The sequence below is a fragment of the Ambystoma mexicanum genome, chromosome 12 (genome assembly GCF_040938575.1).
Source record: "Ambystoma mexicanum isolate Mex_15411 chromosome 12, UKY_AmexF1_1, whole genome shotgun sequence".
Classification (NCBI taxonomy): Eukaryota; Metazoa; Chordata; class Amphibia; order Caudata; family Ambystomatidae; genus Ambystoma; species Ambystoma mexicanum.
Window position 1 is genome coordinate 929,981,108 of NC_090936.1, and position 19,857 is coordinate 930,000,964.

General features: G+C 50.1%; 1 protein-coding gene across 1 annotated transcript in view; it reads left to right on the forward strand.

Annotated features, from left to right (window-relative positions):
- CFAP54 (cilia and flagella associated protein 54) overlaps nucleotides 1–19,857 on the forward strand; it is a 3,669,934-nt gene that overhangs the window by 3,497,589 nt on the left and 152,488 nt on the right. Inside the window, exon 51 of the mRNA XM_069629416.1 lies at nucleotides 17,669–17,751. Coding sequence (XP_069485517.1) covers nucleotides 17,669–17,751 — 83 coding nt within the window. The remainder of the gene's footprint in view (nucleotides 1–17,668; nucleotides 17,752–19,857) is intronic.

Below are 19,857 nucleotides of genomic sequence, written 5' to 3' on the forward strand. Positions count from 1 at the left end.
ACCACACGGTCGCCATCACGCTTATTCTGACCATCGGGATTGTCGGAAGTGGCTGTTACGAACATAGCATGGCGTACACAGTGCGGCGTACACAGTGCGGATTGACGACCCGTGACTCATGTAAGGTCCTCTCCTCAGCCTTGGGACGAGTGAGAGCTGAGCTCCGGTGGTTGCGCTTCGGGCTGAGGGGCAGAAAATACCTGGGAAACCTGAAGCTCCGAGGGGTGCTCCTGGAGAGCAGTGTTGGGTTGTCGGAGGAAGGGGGAAGGTGTGACCGCGAATAGTGTGGACAGTGCGGACCTTGTAGAGTGAGGTAAGGGCTTGCTTCCGGGTTCTGCTGCTCAGGATTGTGAATAGAACCGGAGCAGCCTGGAAACCAGGAAGCGGTTTTCGATCCTGAGCAGCATCTTGCGCACTGTTTTACTACAGAGGCCCTTTTCTTCTTTTTCCCCCCTCCCATCCCCTCTTCTCCAGTTTTCCCCCTTTCCTCTGGGGAGGCTGCCTCCTCTATTAATAAGGCCATTATTGATACCCAGTGACAAGAGGCGGGTGCGGGTGTGGGTATTACCATCTGGAGGGGTGTAAGTGAATGCTTTAAACTGACGGCCAGGACGGGTCACCTTACCCTGCCCTGCCCTGCCCCCCCTCTGGTTATTGGGCCAGTACCTGGCGGATTGCTGGTGACCCTGCTGAAAAGACGAGGAGATTTTGAGACTCCCTTAGCAGGACTGAATAGAAAACTGTGAACCTAATCTGGGGGTATTCGACTCGCAGAAAGACTGAGCCTGCACACCTGCGGAGTTAGTAGGTGCTACAATAACATCAGGAGACTGCGGGCCTAGTGCCTTTGATCCTGTTGTGGAACTGAAACGGGTCCTGGTAAATTGAGCATTGTGGACAGAGTCCAGTAAGTCGAGATTGACAGCCTGCAGAAGGCGAACCGCCCAGGAAATTGTATTGGTCTACCGTAAGGGGACTACTAATTGGTCGGTCCAAATGCAATTAGGAAAAGAGCAGAATCATACTATATACAATTTAAGAAGAACTAAGGAGACAGCAATAACCCGGAGCCTTGCTAATAAGGAGGGCGAAATGGAAAAAACAAAGTCTAAAAAGAAAGCTAAGAATACCACTCCCGCAAATCAACATGTGATTACCGAATTTTTTCCACTAAATCCACCCCTTGACATAAATTCCACCACTATCGAGGAAACCACACCAGCTCACTGTGAAAATGGCCCATTGAGCTCATCAAATTTTGAAGACATTGACAACAACTCGTTATTAAAACTATGTCTAAACATCCAAAGAAGTATGACACCACACCCCGAAGCAAGGCCAAGTAACAACAGTGGAATACAGATAGATAGACTGATGACCACACCTCCAGGGACATCCACCGCTGGAGGAGGATTACGTAGTCTGTGGTCACCATCGGAGTGCCGAGAGCACATCAATCTGCTGTAGAGGCTAACCATGATCGCTTTCCTCACCTCTTTGAAGGGCAAGACAGTATTGGTCCTGGCGGGCAATATTGTAGCCAAGCATTACGTTAGCAAGAGGGATGGCGTGGTCCCCTTGCCAGTATGCAGAGAAGCCATGCAACTGTGGTTCTGGGCTCCGGAGAACAGCGTGTCCCTGATTGCGCCCCATATGGCTGGCAAGGAGAACACTTTAGCGGACTCAATGAGCAGGCAGTCTCCAACGGTATCCAGTGATTACAGAGAAAACATTTACAGAGAGGGAATTTATAATGAAATAAAAACAGCAAAAAAACACCAGATATTTGTGGAAACATAGATGGGGGTGGGGTAAGGGGATAAAACGGGTGGGGAGGGGGTTGGGATGGGCTTAAATACATAGGAAACATGCCCCCCCAAAATAGAAATAAAACAATATTTTTCTTGCTGTTTTTGTTTTAGTTGAAACATCCCTCTCTGTATTTTATTTGTTATAATCACATAGAACCGTCTTCAACTTCCCACGATTGGGAGCTCTGCTAGGAAGTCCTGGAGGAGATCTTCTCCCACTGTGGTATGCCACATGTGGACCTCTTGCTCCTCAGGGTGCTCTGGGGGAAGCCTTGGCGGTCGAATGCGACTTCGACCTGCTCTGTGCATTCTTGCCAATCCGTCATTCACTGGTTCTCAGGAGACTGCGCATATTCGGAACCATGATGATCTTGATCGATCACTCGGGACTGGGCCCAGAGAACTTGGTAACCAGAGTTGTTGGACATTGCCATCTGCCCTCCCTGCCGTCTTCCACAGAGGACAGACCTCCGCTCTCACGTAGAGGGCAGGGTCCTGCACCTGAACCTCTGCAGCTTGAATCTTCATGCTTCGCTGCTGAAAGGTTGAGTGGCTCTACGGGCACCAGGCAGGGCGCACCCTCCCCGGCACCATCAACCACGAGCCAACGCTCTGGGTCGGGTAAGAGGAAGGCCGAGCACCCGGCGAAGCTCCTGGAGAGGCCCCGGTCGAGCTCGAAGGCGGAGGGGGAGCGAGGCAGTGCCCCCACCCCTCAAGGATAAGGCGGTGAGCGCACCTAAGGTGGTGAAGGCCTTAATCCATCCGGCCAAGCCCTCTATCGAAACTGTCGCGGCGGCCCTGGCTCAGCCTGTGGAGGCTACACCAGTGGTGGCGACCTCGGGGCTCAGAGTCTCGCTGCCACCTCGGAGGGAGTCCTCTTTTGTGCCCATCGATAGGACCCCCGTGAAATCCCCCGTGGGGAAGAAAAAGGGGGGGCAGGGCGTCGTCGTAGATTTGGCCTCAACCTCGGAGGAGGAGCTGGTCGAGGTCTTAAGCCACGGCGTGGAAGAAGACCGTCCCGTCGGGATGGATCCTGACGCAGGTGACGACGGTGCCCCTGATCGCACGTCGGATTCCCCTCTGCCAGCGCCGCGAGACAACTCGGCGGCCATTTTGTTGGCTATACAGTCCTTATGCTCAGAGATAAGGACGAGACTACCGTTGCCGACGGAACCTCTCCCGTCGGGGGACCCAGAACCGGGACCTTCTGGTGTTCCCCCTACCAAGAAAAGAAGGATCCACCCTCCACCTCCTTTTCAGCCGTCGCGCCCCTTCCAGCCCTCCTCCCCGTCCACCCGAGGGGATGATACGGGGACTGGCACGGCAGCGACGGGTACGGACGACGAGGTATACGACGAGGATGTACCGTCGTCGCCTCCCACCAGGGCTTCTCCGCCCGACGAGATTGGATCGTTCCACTCCATGATCACCAGGGCATCCGAGATTTTTCAACTCTGCCCTGCGGAGAAGAAGAAGGAAGGTTTCCTTTATCAGCGGCGCGAGGCCAAGAGGAAGACGGTCCTCGCAGTGCCTCTATTGGACGACATTTGGGATGAGGGCCTCACCCTCCTCAAGAACCCTTCCACGACGCCAGCTAGAAGAGACCGGTACGAGAAGAAGTACCGGGTCCCGAACACGGCCCCCCTGTGCCTCCGGGCGCAGCCTACCCCGGACTCTGTCGTCTCCGCGGCGGCCAGGAAGAAAGCGGGGGGGGTGCGGCCTCCACATCGACTTCCCCACCGGACGGCGAGGGAAAGAAATTGGACGCTATGGGACGCAGAGTCATCTCGTCTGCAGCAACGACGATTAAAGCGGCCAACGCCTTGGCTATCGTGGCCCGCTACGACAGGGAGCTCTGGTACAAACTGGCTCCCCTGCTGGACTTCTTGCCGGACGACAAGAGGGCAGAGGCCCTGGAGATCCTGCAGGAAGGTGAGGTGGCTTCGGACCACGCCATTACCGTTGCGACGGACATCGCCGACACTGGGTTCCGCCAGTTGGGCAACAGCGTTTGCCTTAGGCGGCGTGGATGGCTCAAGGCTACGGACTTCCGTCAAGACGTTCAGACCAAAGTCCTGGACATGCCCTTCGATGGGAACAACCTGTTTGGGAAAACAGTGGACGATTCCCTTCAGGCCATTAAAGCGGACACCGAGACGGCCCGGGCCCTTGGAGTTCTGCAACAACGACGGACGCCCTTTCGGAGCAGCGGAGGCAAGGGCGCCCCCAAAGGTTCCGGCGGCGGTTTCTCCACCTACCGTCAAGCGGCCCGCTCGTCGTCTCAGGAGGCCTACAGAGGACGAGGCAAGTCTGGCGGACCCCGCCGTCGTATCCAAGGAGGTCAAGGCGGCAAAGCCTCGTCGAAGCAGGATTGAACCGGCCGTGGGGTTGGGCCCCCACCGAGGCACCCCGGTGGGAGGCCGGCTGGCGAGCTTCGTCAGCGTGTGGGAGTCCATCTCCACCGACCGTTGGGTGCTGGACGCCTTGGCCCGGGGCCACGCGCTCGAGTTTCAAAGAAGGTGTCCGCGCATCCCCCCCGTGGCCAGGAAAGAACTTCACGTCCCTCAACTTCTCATGGAGGTAAAGGCGATGCTCAGGAAGGGCGCCATCGAACTCGTCCCAAAGAGGCTTCGGGGCTCTGGAGTTTACTCGAGATACTTCCTCGTGAAGAAGAAGACGGGGGGATGGCGCCCCATCCTGGACCTGCGACGTCTGAACAAGTTCATCAAGGCGCAGAAGTTCCGGATGGTCACCCTCCAGCACGTCCTGGGTCAGCTGGAGGAAGGAGACTTCCTGTCGTCGTTGGATTTGGAGGATGCCTACTTCCATATTCCCATCCTAAAGGGGCACTGAAAATTCCTCAGGTTTGTGGCACACGGCAAGGACCGTCCAACTTCTCACGGACCTGGGATTCTCCGTGAACTACGCCAAATCCCACCTGGTACCCACGCAAGACGCTCTGTTTCTGGGAGCGAGGCTCAACACAGTGTCCCTTCTGGCCTCCCCGTCGGAGGAGAGGACCAGGACCATCCTGGGCAAGGTGCAGCGGATGTTGGTGGCCGACGCGGCCAAGGTGAGGTCCATCAAGTCCCTCCTCGGAATGATGTCTTCCTGCATCTACCTCATTCCCATGTGCAGGCTCCGGATGCGCCCGTTGCAGGAGTTCCTGGACGTGCGCTGGATCCAAACGACGGGCAGCTTCGAGGAAAGGATCACACTCGACGAGAGTTTCCGACGAGCGATCCGGTGGTGGGGCACCCGCGCGCATCTGACGGCGGGCATGGACTCCCAGACCCCAGCCCACCAGGAGACAGTGACCACGGATGCCTCCCTGGAAGGGTGGGGAGCGCACACTGAAAATCTGCACGCAAGAGGCCTTTGGCTCCCGACGGAGAAATCCCTACATATCAACGTCCTGGAGCTCCGTGCAGTGTTTTGGGCCCTCAGGTCCTTCCTTCCGTCCCTCAAGGGCAAGGTGGTGAGGATCTTCACCGACAACACCACCACCATGTTTTACATCAGGAAACAGGGCGGAACCAGGTCCCCAGCACTGTCCAAGGAGGTGCAGTACCTGTGGCATTGGGCCGTCGCCCAAAGGATGTTTCTGGTGCCGTTTCATCTGGCAGGGATAAAAAACACCATCGCCGACTCACTCAGCAGGGAGCTGCGCTCGTGCCACGAGTGGGAGCTACGGCAGGATCTAGTGGATCGCCTCTTCCGACGGTGGGGCACACCCCAGATCGACCTGTTCGCGACGGCGACGAACTCCAAGTGCCTGAGGTTCGCCAGCAGGTTTCCCCAGGCGAGGAGCATGGGCGATGCTTTCTCGTTCCCCTGGGAGGGCCTGTTCCTCTACGCGTTCCCTCCTTTGCCACTGCTAATCCGGCTCGTCAACCAGCTCAAGAGGTCACGGTGCAGGATGATCCTCGTCGCACCTGCGTGGCCGAGGCAGATATGGTTCCCGGACCTTCTGGACTTGTCAGCGTCCCCGCCAATCAAGCTGCCGGTGGACGCGGATCTACTCTCCAGGGAAGGAGGCGCCATCCTCCACCACGACCCGAAATCGCTGAACTTGCAGGCCTGGCTCCTGCAGCGCTAGAGTTTGGAGGTTACGACATACCGGCCGACTGCAGAGAGGTTCTTGCAAAGGCCAGGGCGTCCTTGACTCTTAAATGCTACGGACACAAATGGAAGAGGTTCTCTGTCTGGTGCCACGCACAGAAGATTAACCCTCTACGGATTACGGCTCCCCAAGTACTGCCGTACCTGCTGACGCTGGCCAAAGCTGGACTGGCACACGCGTCCATCAAGATTCATCTTGCTGCGATCTCCCGATACACCAGAACCACGGGGCGGACGTCCTTGTGGTCTCATCGTCTGGTGAAAGAGTTCATGAAGGGACTGTTCAGATCGTTCCCGCCGGTGAAGGCTCCGGCCCCGGCCTGGGAGCTCAACGTGGTGCTGACCAAGCTCATGGGACCTCCGTTCGAGCCTCTGCACTCGGGTCCGTTGAAATTTCTGTTGTGGAAAACAGCGTTTCTTGTGGCCATCACCTCCGCACGACGAGTGGGAGAGATCCAGGCCCTTTCCTGCAAGGCCCCGTACTTGACTTTTCATGACACGAGGGTAGTGCTCAGGACGCACCCCTCCTTCATGCCCAAGGTACCGTCGGACTTCCATCTCAATGAACCCTTGGTGTTGCCTGTGTTCTTCCCGTCGCCTTCGTCGCTGGCTGAGAGGACTTTGCACTCGCTGGATGTGGCTAGAGCGCTGAAGTTCTACGTAGACCGCACAAAGTGTTTTCGGAAGACGTCACAACTCTTTGTGAACTTTGGACCTGTCAATCAGGGGAAGGCTCTCTCGAAGGCTTCCATTTCCAGATGGCTCTCCGGCTGTATCATGTACTGTCACCGGTTGGCAAACCGACCGCTGCCTGGCCGTCCGAGAGCCCATTCCACCAGAGCGATCGCAGCTACCACGGCGTTCCTATCTGGTGTGCCCCTGCTGGACATATGCAGGGCTGCTACGTGGAGGTCGACGCACACCTTCACGAAATTCTACTGCGTCGACCGGGATTCCAGGGAGGAGTCCAGGGTCGGCCAAGCAGTGCTGCGCAACCTGTTCGCCTGAGGTGAGCCTGGTGAGGAGGTAAGATGCTTAATGTTGAGTTTGATGTAATGCTTAATGTTGAGCCTTTGCCACCTCCCGTGGTTGTGCATGTGTGTACTGCTATGTATTCTTTATTCATGAACATGTGAATCCATGCCAGACCCCATGCTGGAGAAGGAACAAGTTACTTACCTGTAACTGTTGTTCTCCAGCATGGGTCTGGCATGGATTCACATGCAAACCCTCCCGCCTACCCCTCTGCGGCTCTTCACTTGGTCATACTGCCACTTCACGTGCTTCCAAATCTGAAGATGGCTGCCAGAGGCGGGGCTTAGGTAGAGGGCAGTCATTGGCTGTGGTCAGTATGACGCAGAGATCAGTGATTGGTTATTACTACGAAAGACAGATCAGAAACGAAACTGATACTGTTTTTTTCTTTACCGAGGATTCCCAGCCTGACGACGGGGAATATTCATGAGCATGTGAATCCATGCCAGACCCATGCTGGAGAACAACAGTTACAGGTAAGTAACTTGTTCCTTCTTCCACCTCACCCTGCCAATCCAGACGAACGGTTCCATCTGTTAGATATGGTGCAGACCCGAAGAACTCTTCATCTCTTGGACTCGGGAGAACAGGACTGATGACCAGCTTTTCGTTGGTTACGCGGTGTTCATGCAGGCAGGGCGTTTACGAAACAGACCCTGTCTCGATGCATCATTCTCTGCTTCTCAGAATGCTCCGATCTGGCCATCAAGAATGTCCCTGGGGATCTCAGAGCTCACTCCATCAGAGGTTTGGCTACCACCTCATCTCTGCAACATGGAGTGCCTGTTATGGATATTTGCCAAGCAGCCACGTGGGTTTCCTTGTACTTTACTGTTTGGACTCTGTCTGGTCAGGACGCTTGTTTCGGCAGGGCTGTGCTTCAGAGATTTCTGGTTTAGGTGTTGTGATTGCTACCCTTCCTCCTCCAGGTCAATGTATTGCTTTGGGACTCTCTCAAAGATGAGGAATCTGTGAGAGGGAGGAGTCCATTACAAGTACATGTTCTTTCTGATGGCCGTTCCTCCCACTGATTCCTCATTGCCCTAACTACCTGCCCCTCTTGGAATACCTAGTACACCTTAGTTCTGTGGTTCCTCAATGTCTGAGCGCTAGGGGAAAAAGGGTGGAACTGAGGTCACGGGGTGCGGCGCATCTATATATGTTGGCTTCCAACGCCATGTCCAGCACGGGGCGCATAAGGGCATTGGGCGGAACTGATGTAGAGCCACGCTGTGGCCCTGGCAGTAGAACATTTTTCCAAAGAGCAACCAGTGCTGGGTGATAGATATCCTAGATGAGGAAGAACAGCCGTCAGAAAGAACATTACTGAGTGCAGCAAGGGGATGTAGTCGCAAGCTCCTACAGCTTAGTATTCCCCCGGTAAATATCCTGTAAAATATAAGACTACCAGCAGCAGTTTCGCCACACAATAGTCCCATTGGCATGTGGCATTAACACACGAGATATCTAGGTGGAGGGTCCCGTCCCGGGGAAGTACTCTGCAAGTAAGAAGTGACAAGCTGCGGACGACCGACGGAGGACTAGAAGCACTGGTGGCGTGCAAGAAGGACGCTGCAGGGCACCGTAGGAGTGGCTGCTTCAGTGCAGCAGAAGGTACAGCGGAGAAGCGGCTAGGGTGACGTGGGCCATGTTGACTGGTGACCGTTTGGCAGGGGAGCCCTACACGCATACAGGTCTACGGGCTGGCCCCCTTACCTACCCACCATCGCTTCCATTGCAAACTAGTCCCCGTCTCTGGAGACCAGGGCATGACCACCATGATGCCCAAGCCTGGGTCGGACAGCTGAGAGACGACCAGGCAGACAATGACTACTGAGGAGATCCCCCGGGAGCAGTGTCCATGGGACCCTGCACCCTGTATTTGCTTGGTTGAGAGACAGCAATGGCTTGGTGACAATCCCCTCCCACTCATGGACACTGAATATGGCCCAGTTGGTTGATTGGTGGTGCAGTGTGTACGGGCTTGAGCCCCCTGGCTGTGGGTAACATTTTTTGGAGACAGCCACTGGGAGCCAACAACCTCAAAGCAAAAGGCTACCTTCCGTACAGGCATTGGAATTGGAGGCATTGGCGACTTCCTACAGCTTTGCACGGTTTCCCCATCCGAGGTGAACATGACATGAGATAAACCATGCAAACAGATCAAAATGGAGTCCTATACTTTAGGGTCACCTCCGTGGAAGACCCCCCCTTAGCCCCTCCCAGATGGCTGAAGGGGTTTCCATGGGTAATCCTCAGAGGGACAAAATATCTTCACTACAAGATATCATGCGGGTGATAAATAGCTGTAGGTCATCAATGGCAGGCAAGATCGACTGTCTTGGAATTGATGTTGGGCAACTTCGACAAGCCATGCATAAGATCGTGAGCCGATAGGTGAAGTGGAAACCAGGGTGCCCGACGCAAAGGACACACTGAATACTATTTGCAATCAGCCACGGGTCTACATGCAGCGCACAAGACTCCTTGAAGATGGAGTGCAGGATGCGGAAGAAGATCCTGACATAATAATGTCTACGTGGTGGGCCTCCACAAAACAGCCGAGGACCCATCAGCGGAACTCTTTCTGGAATCCTGTTTCACCTGCCAGCCTATCCAATCTATTCTCAATTGAACGGCCCCATCGGGTGTCAACAAACCCCCCTGCCTCCACCCGCAGCTCCACCCAGAGCTATTGTGGCTAGAGGCCTTAACTACAGTGACAGAGATGCAATACTACAATCCGACAGATGGAAAGGGACGCTGGAATGGCAGGGATCCAGAGTTGCAATATTCCCTGAGTTCACCCGGGCAGTACAGAAAGCTAGACAATCATTTGATGCTGTAAAGAAGTACTTGATGGCGATCAACATAAAGTATGCCCTGTACTACCCAGCTAACCTCTAAAATTCTACTATGAGGGCCGTTCGCTGTTCTTCAAAAATCCTTGACAGGCATGGGACTGGTTGGAACTACAGCCGGTACATATAGCCCGGACCGCCACCACAGGAAGAAACAACCTAGGGGCATTGACGACTCCACACCGGCTGCTGAGGCCGCAGCAGGGAACCAGGGAGGTGGTGCAGCTGTTGCTCCACATATCGTCGCAACACTGGAATGATTATGGGGTTACGGCGGCCAAAAAAGGGAGCATGTAGGATCACATTTATCTTCCGGGGCAATGATAGCACACTGATGGTGGGGATCCTGTGCTGGTTGGTTCGCTTTATATGGGGGGGATGCATGATGGGAAAGGAGGAGCCGTCATTCTCTTCTATCCTCGTAAAGGTGAGATTTAGTTATCGGTTAATTTTGGGCGACGGATACACTGAGTTTGTAGGATGTATGGGATACAAGTTGAGGTACAAGGGGTTACCAGTTATGATCAGTGCATGTGTGCGAATCAGTTTATAAGTTATGAAATGTATACTGGGCTACAATGGAGTGGTGCTCGGTAAGCGAGATGATGCAGCCGGATGGCTTTAGATGATGAAAAATGGTGGCAATGCCTGTCCGGGGATATTGACGGCCTGTGTGATAAAAATCAAACGGGGCATGGTCCTACAACAGCTCCATAGGTACGACCCCACGTTTGTTTTCCTCCAGGAGACGCACCTGGCGGGCACTGAATGTACATTTTTCAAAAGATCTAATTATGGTCTGACTTTTCACGTGGGATTCACAAGAGCCTCAGGGGGGTCAAGATAATGGTCTGGAAAAATATCCCATTTTAGACTATGAAAGTGGGCCTGAATGCCAGGAGCAGGTATCTATTGGTGGTGGGGATACTGCATGGGGAGATGCTGGGCCTTTTTAATGTGTGTGCCCCACCACCTCTTGGAAGGGATGTCATGCTACAACTTCGGGGGTTACTGGTGGGGCATGGAGTGGACTACTCGATGGTAGGGGGCAATTTCATTGGCGTCATGTGTGAGGCCTTAGACAGGTTACCGGACTCTGCGGGTAGGGCTTGCACTCACACTACACTTAACGTCTTTGCGGCTGCCATGGGCCTCACAGATGTATGGTGGGCTCTTAATCCAAACCACCGGACCTACTCCTTCCATTCTGGGAGCATCTCTCCCTTTCACAACTCGATTATTTCTTTATGCTCACCACTGATATACATCGGTTCACTGGTATACAATACCTTCTGCAAGGTGTTTCGTACCACTCGCACTACTGATGAGGTTGGGCTCCCACCGTTTTCCAGGCGACTGTTCCTGGTAGTTGTTAGGGAGAATTCTCATAAATGGCTGATTTCCCTTACCTAATGAGTGCCTCAGCAGCTTTGCTGGATTTTTTAGGGTTTATTTTTTTCACCTGTTAAGAGTTTGAGCCTTTTCCCCACTCTTACATGTGTTTTGCTCTGTGTGTTTTTACCATTTGTGTGATCTTGGGCTCTGGAGCCTCACCTACTCCATGAGCACAATTTTTATGTGTGTTACACAGCACCTTCAGTGCAGTGACACAGGGTTGTCTTTTAGACTTCCCACTGGCTCCATTTTTCTGGGACTGACTTCTCTCTCCCAGAAACATGTAAAGTTGCCATTAACTTTATGTAGTCTCTTTAAACCACAGAGCCAGTACACCCCATCTTACATGGAGCATTGGAAAGGGTTAATTCCTATTCCGTCTTGTCTGTTTCTCTTGGAGCACTGTTTCGCTCCCTTTTCATCAAGACTTGGCTGGTGTCAGTGGTAACTACCCTAATTTTTCTACCGCGGTTATCTTATATAACCATGGTATTGTTTTAGGGTATTATATTAGCCTCAAACATAAACCGGCTTGACCAAATATATTTTATTTTGGCTCCGGCTGGGTTTATTCGCCATTTCTTTTTGTTAAAGTCTTTTGCGTGTTTTACTCTGCGCGCCAAAACGGGGGTTGATTCCTTTGTTCGCCGTCTTTTTGCGGGCTTCTGCACAGAAGTCCTCCTTAAAGCGCCTGAAAGTCTGGGTAGGCAGGATGTGAGGGAGGGGTCTTAGGACCCCTGCCATGGGTTCCCTTGGTAACCCAAGTCGCACTCCTGTTTGATTGGCTGGGTGACTGTCCGTGCCAGGACAGCCACCCTGCTGTGTGATTGACTGCCAGGCTGTATGAATGGGGGAAAACTGCATAAAAAGCAGGCCTCTGGGACTGGAAAGGCAGAGTCGCCACTGGAACGAAAGAACCAACGAGGAGCTGATGGAAGAGGACCCCTACAACGACTGAACCGCCCGGTCAAGCCCTGCTGCAGGCCCGAATCTTCAGAATCCGACGACAGAGAAGATCCTCCAGGAAACTTCTTCCCTTGAGCTGGTGGGACCAACCAGTTCGCCCAAACTGCAAGCCAGTACGCTGTACAGAGCTACAGTGGGCTGGATAGCCAGGAAGGTCGGACCCTGATTGGGTTTTAAGGAGCGCACCTTTTATTCGTTGCTTTGCTCTGCTGCTGGTTTCTTCCCTGGGTAGTGCAGGACCCTCCAGTCTTCCTACTTCTTGTCAGTCCGACAGTCGCTTCAGGAACCGTGAACCTGCAGGAGCTACCAGGAAAGTCCGCCTCAGCTACAGCTTCTTCTCCGTTTTAAGGTACTGGGCAAATCCGGTTGTTGGTTTCATGCAACCGCGGTGAAAGTGTTTGAAATCTTTCTCCAATCCGAGGGCTTGTCCTTCTCTTTGAACTAACTTTTCTGCCAACCAACCTCATCCGGAATCCGTGGCACGAACTTTACCGCGAACTACCTTGAACCGTGTGATCTTGAGCAAAAGACTTTTGACCCATTGACTTTGGCCCTAAGCCTTTTCTACCTGATTATATCACTGTAGTTCCTCTTGCTCAATTGCCCTGAGTACTTACCTGTTGTTTTGGTTCAATTTCTATTAACTTTGTTGTCCTTCCCTCCCTTTTAAATTACTGGAGTGCCATTTTGCTCCCTCTTCATTTTGTGAGCTTAACTTGTCTGGAACTTATTGGGAGTGGTGTGGTGTATTAAGAGTGTGATTTTTAAACTGCTTATAATAGGGTAATGTTATACAACTGAAGAGTAAAATATATGTATATCCTTTTACTTGAAAACCTTGAGTCAGTGTTTGTCTGAATCCTAGTAATTGCTGTCATTTGTGTAACTATTTGATACTGCTCACTTACTCTTGAGATAAGTCTGGCTGCTCAGCCATCGCTACCACTTTAACTGTGTAGTACAGGCTTGTACGAAAGGTGAATTTGTACTGTCATTTGTAGTCTTAATTGTGTGTGGTGTTCCCAGAGGGTACTGCATATAATTCTGCCTAACAGTAGTTAACCCATACTACCTTGGGGTGCCGAAGTTGATGCGACAGCTCGAGGACATGACTGTGGAATACTTTGAGTTGAACTCTCCATCAGTTGAAGACCTAGTATTCTTTAGGAGGGGTACACAACAGTACTTCCTGGAGAGGCCATTGCAATGCTTGGAGCTGAAAGAAAGGCCAGATTGGAAAATGTTGGTCATCTAGAAGTAGACCTGGAGTGTCAGGAAAGGGAATTCATATCGAACCGCTCTCTGGAGGTCCAGATGCGACCATTGCGTAGCCGGGATGCGTATCACAGTTGCGCTATGGACACAGCCCTGCAGGTATACCTAGCCTCTCATGCCAGATTATGTGAAACCAGGGATAAGGCTGGAAAATTATTGGCCTTTTTGGAGAGAAGGGAAGCATCCTTCAGTATGTATGCAGTATAGTGGTGGAAGCAGACTGGGAGATTTGGGAAGATGACAAAATATGTGAGGCTGTTGTGGATTATTACACAAAGCTGTACAGAACGTCTCTGGGTTGAGATTAACCCATTTTTTCTGACCTACTGGATGAGAGTCCCAATCCTAGCATAACAAACATCCAAACAAATACCCTGGAATCAGATCTCACAGAAGAGGAAGTGGTTGCACCCATTTTGTATCTCAAATTGGACAACGGATTCCCTGTGGAACAAATTTAGCAACAAGGTAGCAAAGCATGTGCTATCAGTGTTGCAAGATAGTAGGGAGAAGGGGAGCTTCCCCCAGATCTGTGCCAAACAAATATAGTGGTCCTCCCAAAGACAGACAGGGCACTGGAGGAATGTGTTTCCTCCTTTAGACCGATTTCACTTATCAATTGTGAGGCTAAGGTATTGGCAAAACTCCTGTCTCAATGGCTGCTCGTGGTCCTAACCCCATTGATCCACCCTTACAAGAATGGTTTTCTGCTGAATAGGGCTACTCTCATGAACATACACAGACTCCACATAGCTTTAGGTCAGGCGAGACACATTCAAGATCCGCTCGCAGTGGTGATGACATATTTCAAAAAAGCATTTGACACAGTCCATTGGGAACTTCTTTGGGTGGTACTAGCCAGAATTGGGTTGGAACCATTGTTTTTACGGTGGATCAAGCTATGATACGAACAGTCCATGGCAGAGGCTCGAGCAGACGGTGGAGCCTCTTGATATTTTTTTACGCTGGGGTGAGGTTCTCAACAGGGGTGCTCCCTCTTGCCATTGCTTTTTATTCTGGTCATGGAACCACTCGCGATTTGGCTATGGGGGGACCCACTCATGAAGTGCTTTCTATGGCCTTTGGGCAGGAAGACCAGGTGTCACTTTATGCAGATGATTTACTGTTGTGTATGGCGGAGCCCCGAAAGTCTTGTCCCAGAATCCTAGAGATTCTGTAGATTTATGAGCGGTATAGTGGACTCCACGTCAATTGTGATAAATCTACATTATTCCTAGTCCGGGTAGGGCAGGAAGCCATTAGTATGGACTGTAGATTCCTGGTTGCCCTTGAGTTGTTCAAAGATTTGGGTATTCACATCTCCTGGAATCTGACCATCTTTTTTAGTAAGAATCTGGCTCTGATCATTGAAAGGTTTCTTGCTGACTACTGGGGTCTGGGCAGCTCTCGCCTCACTTTGCTCGGGCGAGCAGTCCTGTTAAAAATCATGACTCTTCTTAGGTATCTAATATTCTCCAGAACACTCCAGTGGCAATACTTCAGATGGAATTTCAGAAAATGAAAAGGGTGTTACGACAGCTGCAATGGCGCGGGTTGCAGCCTTGAATGGCACTGTGCACTCTCTACAGCTCTGTATGGGAAGTGGGTATTGGAGTCCCTGATCTTCAGAAATACTATTGGGCATCACATCTTGCAGTGACTAACGAATGGCTACTAGGTACTCCGACACCCCTCATATACAAATGGAGCTTGATGGGCTGATACTTGCTGACCCCTTACAGACACTTCATAACTCAACAAACACAAAGAACATGCCACTTCTGACATGACAGATAATCGGGGTACATACAGTGGCCACCAAAGTAGTGGGTTGGGCAGGAAGGGTCACCCTGAGGGCTCCCGTGTGTAGCAATAATCTGCCAGAAATCCCGAAACGGGACTTCGTGCAATTATGGTGGAGGATGGGGATTCATCCGGTTGGAGGATATGCCTCGATGAGGAGGCGAACCTGAACGTAGGCTTCATCCCGGAGAAAGCAATATTAACATTATATACCAGGTTATACTTGCCTTCACCCGCCGTCCCAGGTCAGGACTGAAGCAGAAATGGGAATCAGATGTAGGCCACATCAACCCCTAAGACTGGGGCTAATGACACAGAGAGAAATCACTGTACCTGCCAGGCTACAATGAGTCCAATTCAAAATTCTTCATTGGATATATTACACCCGAGATATGCTGTTTACATATGGCCTAGCCCAAAAGCCCAATTGGCTTTGATGCCACATTATGGTTGGCACGTTTTATCATACGTTTTGCCCATGTCCAAAAGTTGCAGGTTTTGGCTGGAGATGCAACTACATTTGTCCAAAACTCTAGAACAACCCATCCCCCCAAAATTGGCCTTACTGGCTATATGGGGTGAAGTGGCTTATTCGCGATATGAGAAGCTGTTCATCGCCAACACATTGATAGTGACCAAATGCAACATTGCCATGCTGTGGGGGGTAAAGGATTCACCACGGTGTCCAAGTGGGAAAGAGACATGGATGGCTGCATCTCGATGGAAGAAAGGATTGCCAGGAATAGGGGCTGCCCACAAAAAGTTGCTGAAATAGGGAAATACTGATTCATAGGGGGATATCTATATGTCAGATCCCTCGTATTGTATTTCAACAACCTTATTCGAAGGACAATATGGTGTATACATATGCATACATGCCACTGATCAGTTGTTTTGTTGTAATTATGTTTTGGAGTACTATTGGTACTAGTTGTACTTCCATAGTCTTGTTGTCTTAGAAAACGAATAAAAACAGATTTATAAAAAAAAGAAGACCATTACAGAGAGGTATGTAATTTGTTCTTCTGAATAAGTTCATAGATGGTAGGAATATGGAAGATATTGGACTGATTACTGGCCACAAGTCAAAAAATGTAAGTCCTGTCCAGCGACCCATGACTAACTCTCCTGGGTCTGTTAGTGGCCACATCACTGCATGGGTGATGGTGTCAGGGTTGTGCACAAGGTTGTACACGTTGTTTTGTTCGCTCTTTTGAGGAATCCTCTGGCTATGGATTTTAATCTTCTGTACATGTGTCTATTATTCTTCTAACTCCCAAAAGAGGGGCTCTTCGCTGCATGCCAAGATCTGTGTTGGACGATACTGTTATTATCTACTCTTTTGGGTGGGACAGAATTAGAGAGTGTTTTTTTTAAGTACGATTTATCCCTGTATATGTCAAAGTCAGTATTTTGTCTTTGAAAATATGCTATATCTGAAGATGATTTGGTTGAATGGTGTTTGGCATGAATCTACTATTTTTCTTTTACATTTGCAGACATATGAAGGTATTTTCCCTGCTGATGGGACTTGTGGTCCCGAAACGCGTAGGATTTATTTCAACAATACCCCTTATTTTTTTGAATTTGCACTACATTGTATAAATACTCCTAAAGTGGATTAGGAGACAGTGATAAGAGTGTTTAGTTCTTTTTCATGAGAAAGACTGTACATCCCCCTCTCTCCTGGAGGGTTTGACAACAGAAGTTGTTTTAACCAGAACCGGGCGATTTGATGTCCCAGATATCTGTTGTTTAAATTTTGGGATTGTGGAATTCTTTCGAAAATACTTTTTACATTTTCTGTTAATGCTTGAGGTGTAAATATACATGAACCTTGTGGTGTAAGGGTATGTTTTGATTACATTTTAACTTTAACCCTTTTTCTGTTTACATATCACCTGAAAATAAATGGTGAAGATCAGTAGGATCTTTACCAGGTGCGACTATGCAAGTAGGGCTCGGAACTGTACAGGTCCAGATATACACATTGGTATTTTCGCCATAGGGGTCTGGGAGCCAACCTCTTTTTTACTACCAGCACCTCTGTAATTAATTTTACACTATTTGAATATTTTTTAATTGGACGTTTTTCTAACTCACGAGTGCACTCCAAATTTCGGCATAGTTTTGAAACACGGCATCCATATCCATATATATCCATTGAAAGCTAATGTAAAGGTTTGCTCTAGATATTAAAGAGGATGGCGAGATGAACAATCTTGAGGAGCATCACAGCCCACTATTTTTCGTAATTATGTAAGTATCTCTTTTCATATTATCATAGTTTTTCCAGTTCAGGGTCTTGTCATTTGCACATTTACCAGCATTCCTGTTTGCTAGGAATACAAAAGACATTTCAGTGCAATTTTATGACTATATATTTATTTATTATTTCAGGCAGTACAGAAGAGGATTTTTTGGGTGTTCCTGTCATTGTTCAGCTTATCTCAAAGCAAGATCTATCTATGGCACAGCTGAAGGTATGTTAGAAATTATAGCAACCGTCACTCAAAAAACATAATTATAACTACATAAAAAACAGCAGTATTTCAAGAAATATTCCCTTCTCTTCCACATGCCATAGCTTACCTGTGACAGGTTAGTTTGTATTATTTGTTTCTACATAGGGATTCAGATCTGTGTAATCGTTCTGTGCACTTAGAGGTATTAATGGCTGCATAGGTGGAAATTGTAAGGAAGGCATGGTATCAAAGTAAGACCGACACAAGTGACCACAGTTCAAGGGTGTTTATTGAAACTTATCAAAGGTGTGGAAAACGCTTATCCAAACCTACATCTAAGATTGGAGCAATCTACGACCATACAATAATAATAATGCAGTCCTAGTTGGGTCTTGTCAAAATAAAAGGGCCTATACTAAAACAAACTATTACCAATCCTTACTGCTAAGTTACAAATAGTGTGGGGAAATGTTCATTAAAAAGAAAGAAGTGTTCACAAAATGATGAGTCAGGATGTTCAGGCCGGTGGCCTCCCTTGCCCACGCTTTCAGCACAGTACAAGTGGTTCACTTGAGCATAGCACACTCTTGGGCTTCTTCGGCACGAGGACACAGTTCTATTACAAGCATCAGGGCCTTCTATGACCAAGTCTCTTAAGTTATCAAAAGTCTCTTTATCCAGAGGGCCTGATATAACAAACCAATGAAAAAAGTTCCTTTCCTGGTATTCAAGTAGGGGGATTCACTCTTCACCCTGGATCCCCCTCAGCCGGGCTCAGATCCCTTTGGTACCACACTCTTCTCTCTGGTGACTCACGGTTCACCCCGGATGCCCCTCAGCAATGTTCAGATCCCTTTTCAAACAATTAGTCTCCCTCTGCCGGCTCAGACCAATTACAGCTCGTATATCTATCAAAGACTTTCGAATGTGCATGCGGGTTGGCTTGACCCTTTGCAGGACCATTTCGATGTTTACACTCTGTTGGATACCTAACAGAGACCTTCGAATGAGCACCCACATGGTGCCGGACCACTCTGTAAACGGTATCTTGGGTTTTCTCCCAGAGTTCAATCACAAAGTTCAATTACTTCTTCAGTTCCAATTATACTTGCGTTGCTCATTGCCACCTCTTCACAGACGATTCTCTTTGTACAGTGTTGCCACTTGCAACCTTGGTTCTAACACAAACCGGTCTGCTATCAGTCTCTCCGACTCACTGGCTGTGCCGACTTTACTGGTGCTGCTTAGTTATGGGAGCTAAGGACAGTACCACGTGGCAAACGCTCCTCCCCGCCTTAGCTATTGATGCGGGAGAGCCCTGGGCACCTTCGACACGCAATGCACCTTTCTTCAGCTTTCATTCCCGGTGTTAAGTTTCTTATTGTCGAGGGCTCTTGAAAGTAGCTGTTTTGCTTAGAAAAGACCAAGGGCAACTTCCTTCTTGCAACTCTTTCTGGTTTTGCCATCTTACTCCTCATATTAAACTTCCATCTCAGAACTGCTGCTTCCTCGTGTGTTTTGCCTTGCTCAGAGTATGCTTTCATGCTCCACCTTTTATCCATGTGGGGGAGGTGTGATTGAAGTCAGGTGTGTGTAATTATCAGTAATTGCCTGACTCTGTCTGACCATTGTGTTGGGACATGTCAGGTATACGGCTCTGGTGTTAGTCCGTTGTCGCTCACAGCGAACTGTCCATGAAACAATGTTCGTGTCTGTAAAAGGGCGGGGCGTTGAGTTCCTAGGTATCCTACCTGGCACGATGGGGAAAAGGTGTTATAAGAAAGGGGATACCGCGTCTCACCCTCCGGTGTCCCACTTCCACTCCCCGAGGACCCTTCATCCAGGTGATCCTCCCGCACTGGTCCACCTCAGGAACTGGTTCCAAAAGCAATGGCCATTTCATGGCCCCCTGGATGACAGATCCCCGGGGACTGGCGGGTGAGACACCTTCGGGTGTCTCACCAAATATATGTCATTGCTTTAAATGCGTACTTCTAAATAGGTACTGTGATGAAGTGACCACTTGGTTACCGTCGCATGAAGCTGAAAATGATACCCACAGGTCCTGAAAGTCAGGCAGGAAGATTAATAACAAATATTGAGAACCCATGGTCATTTGGAGAA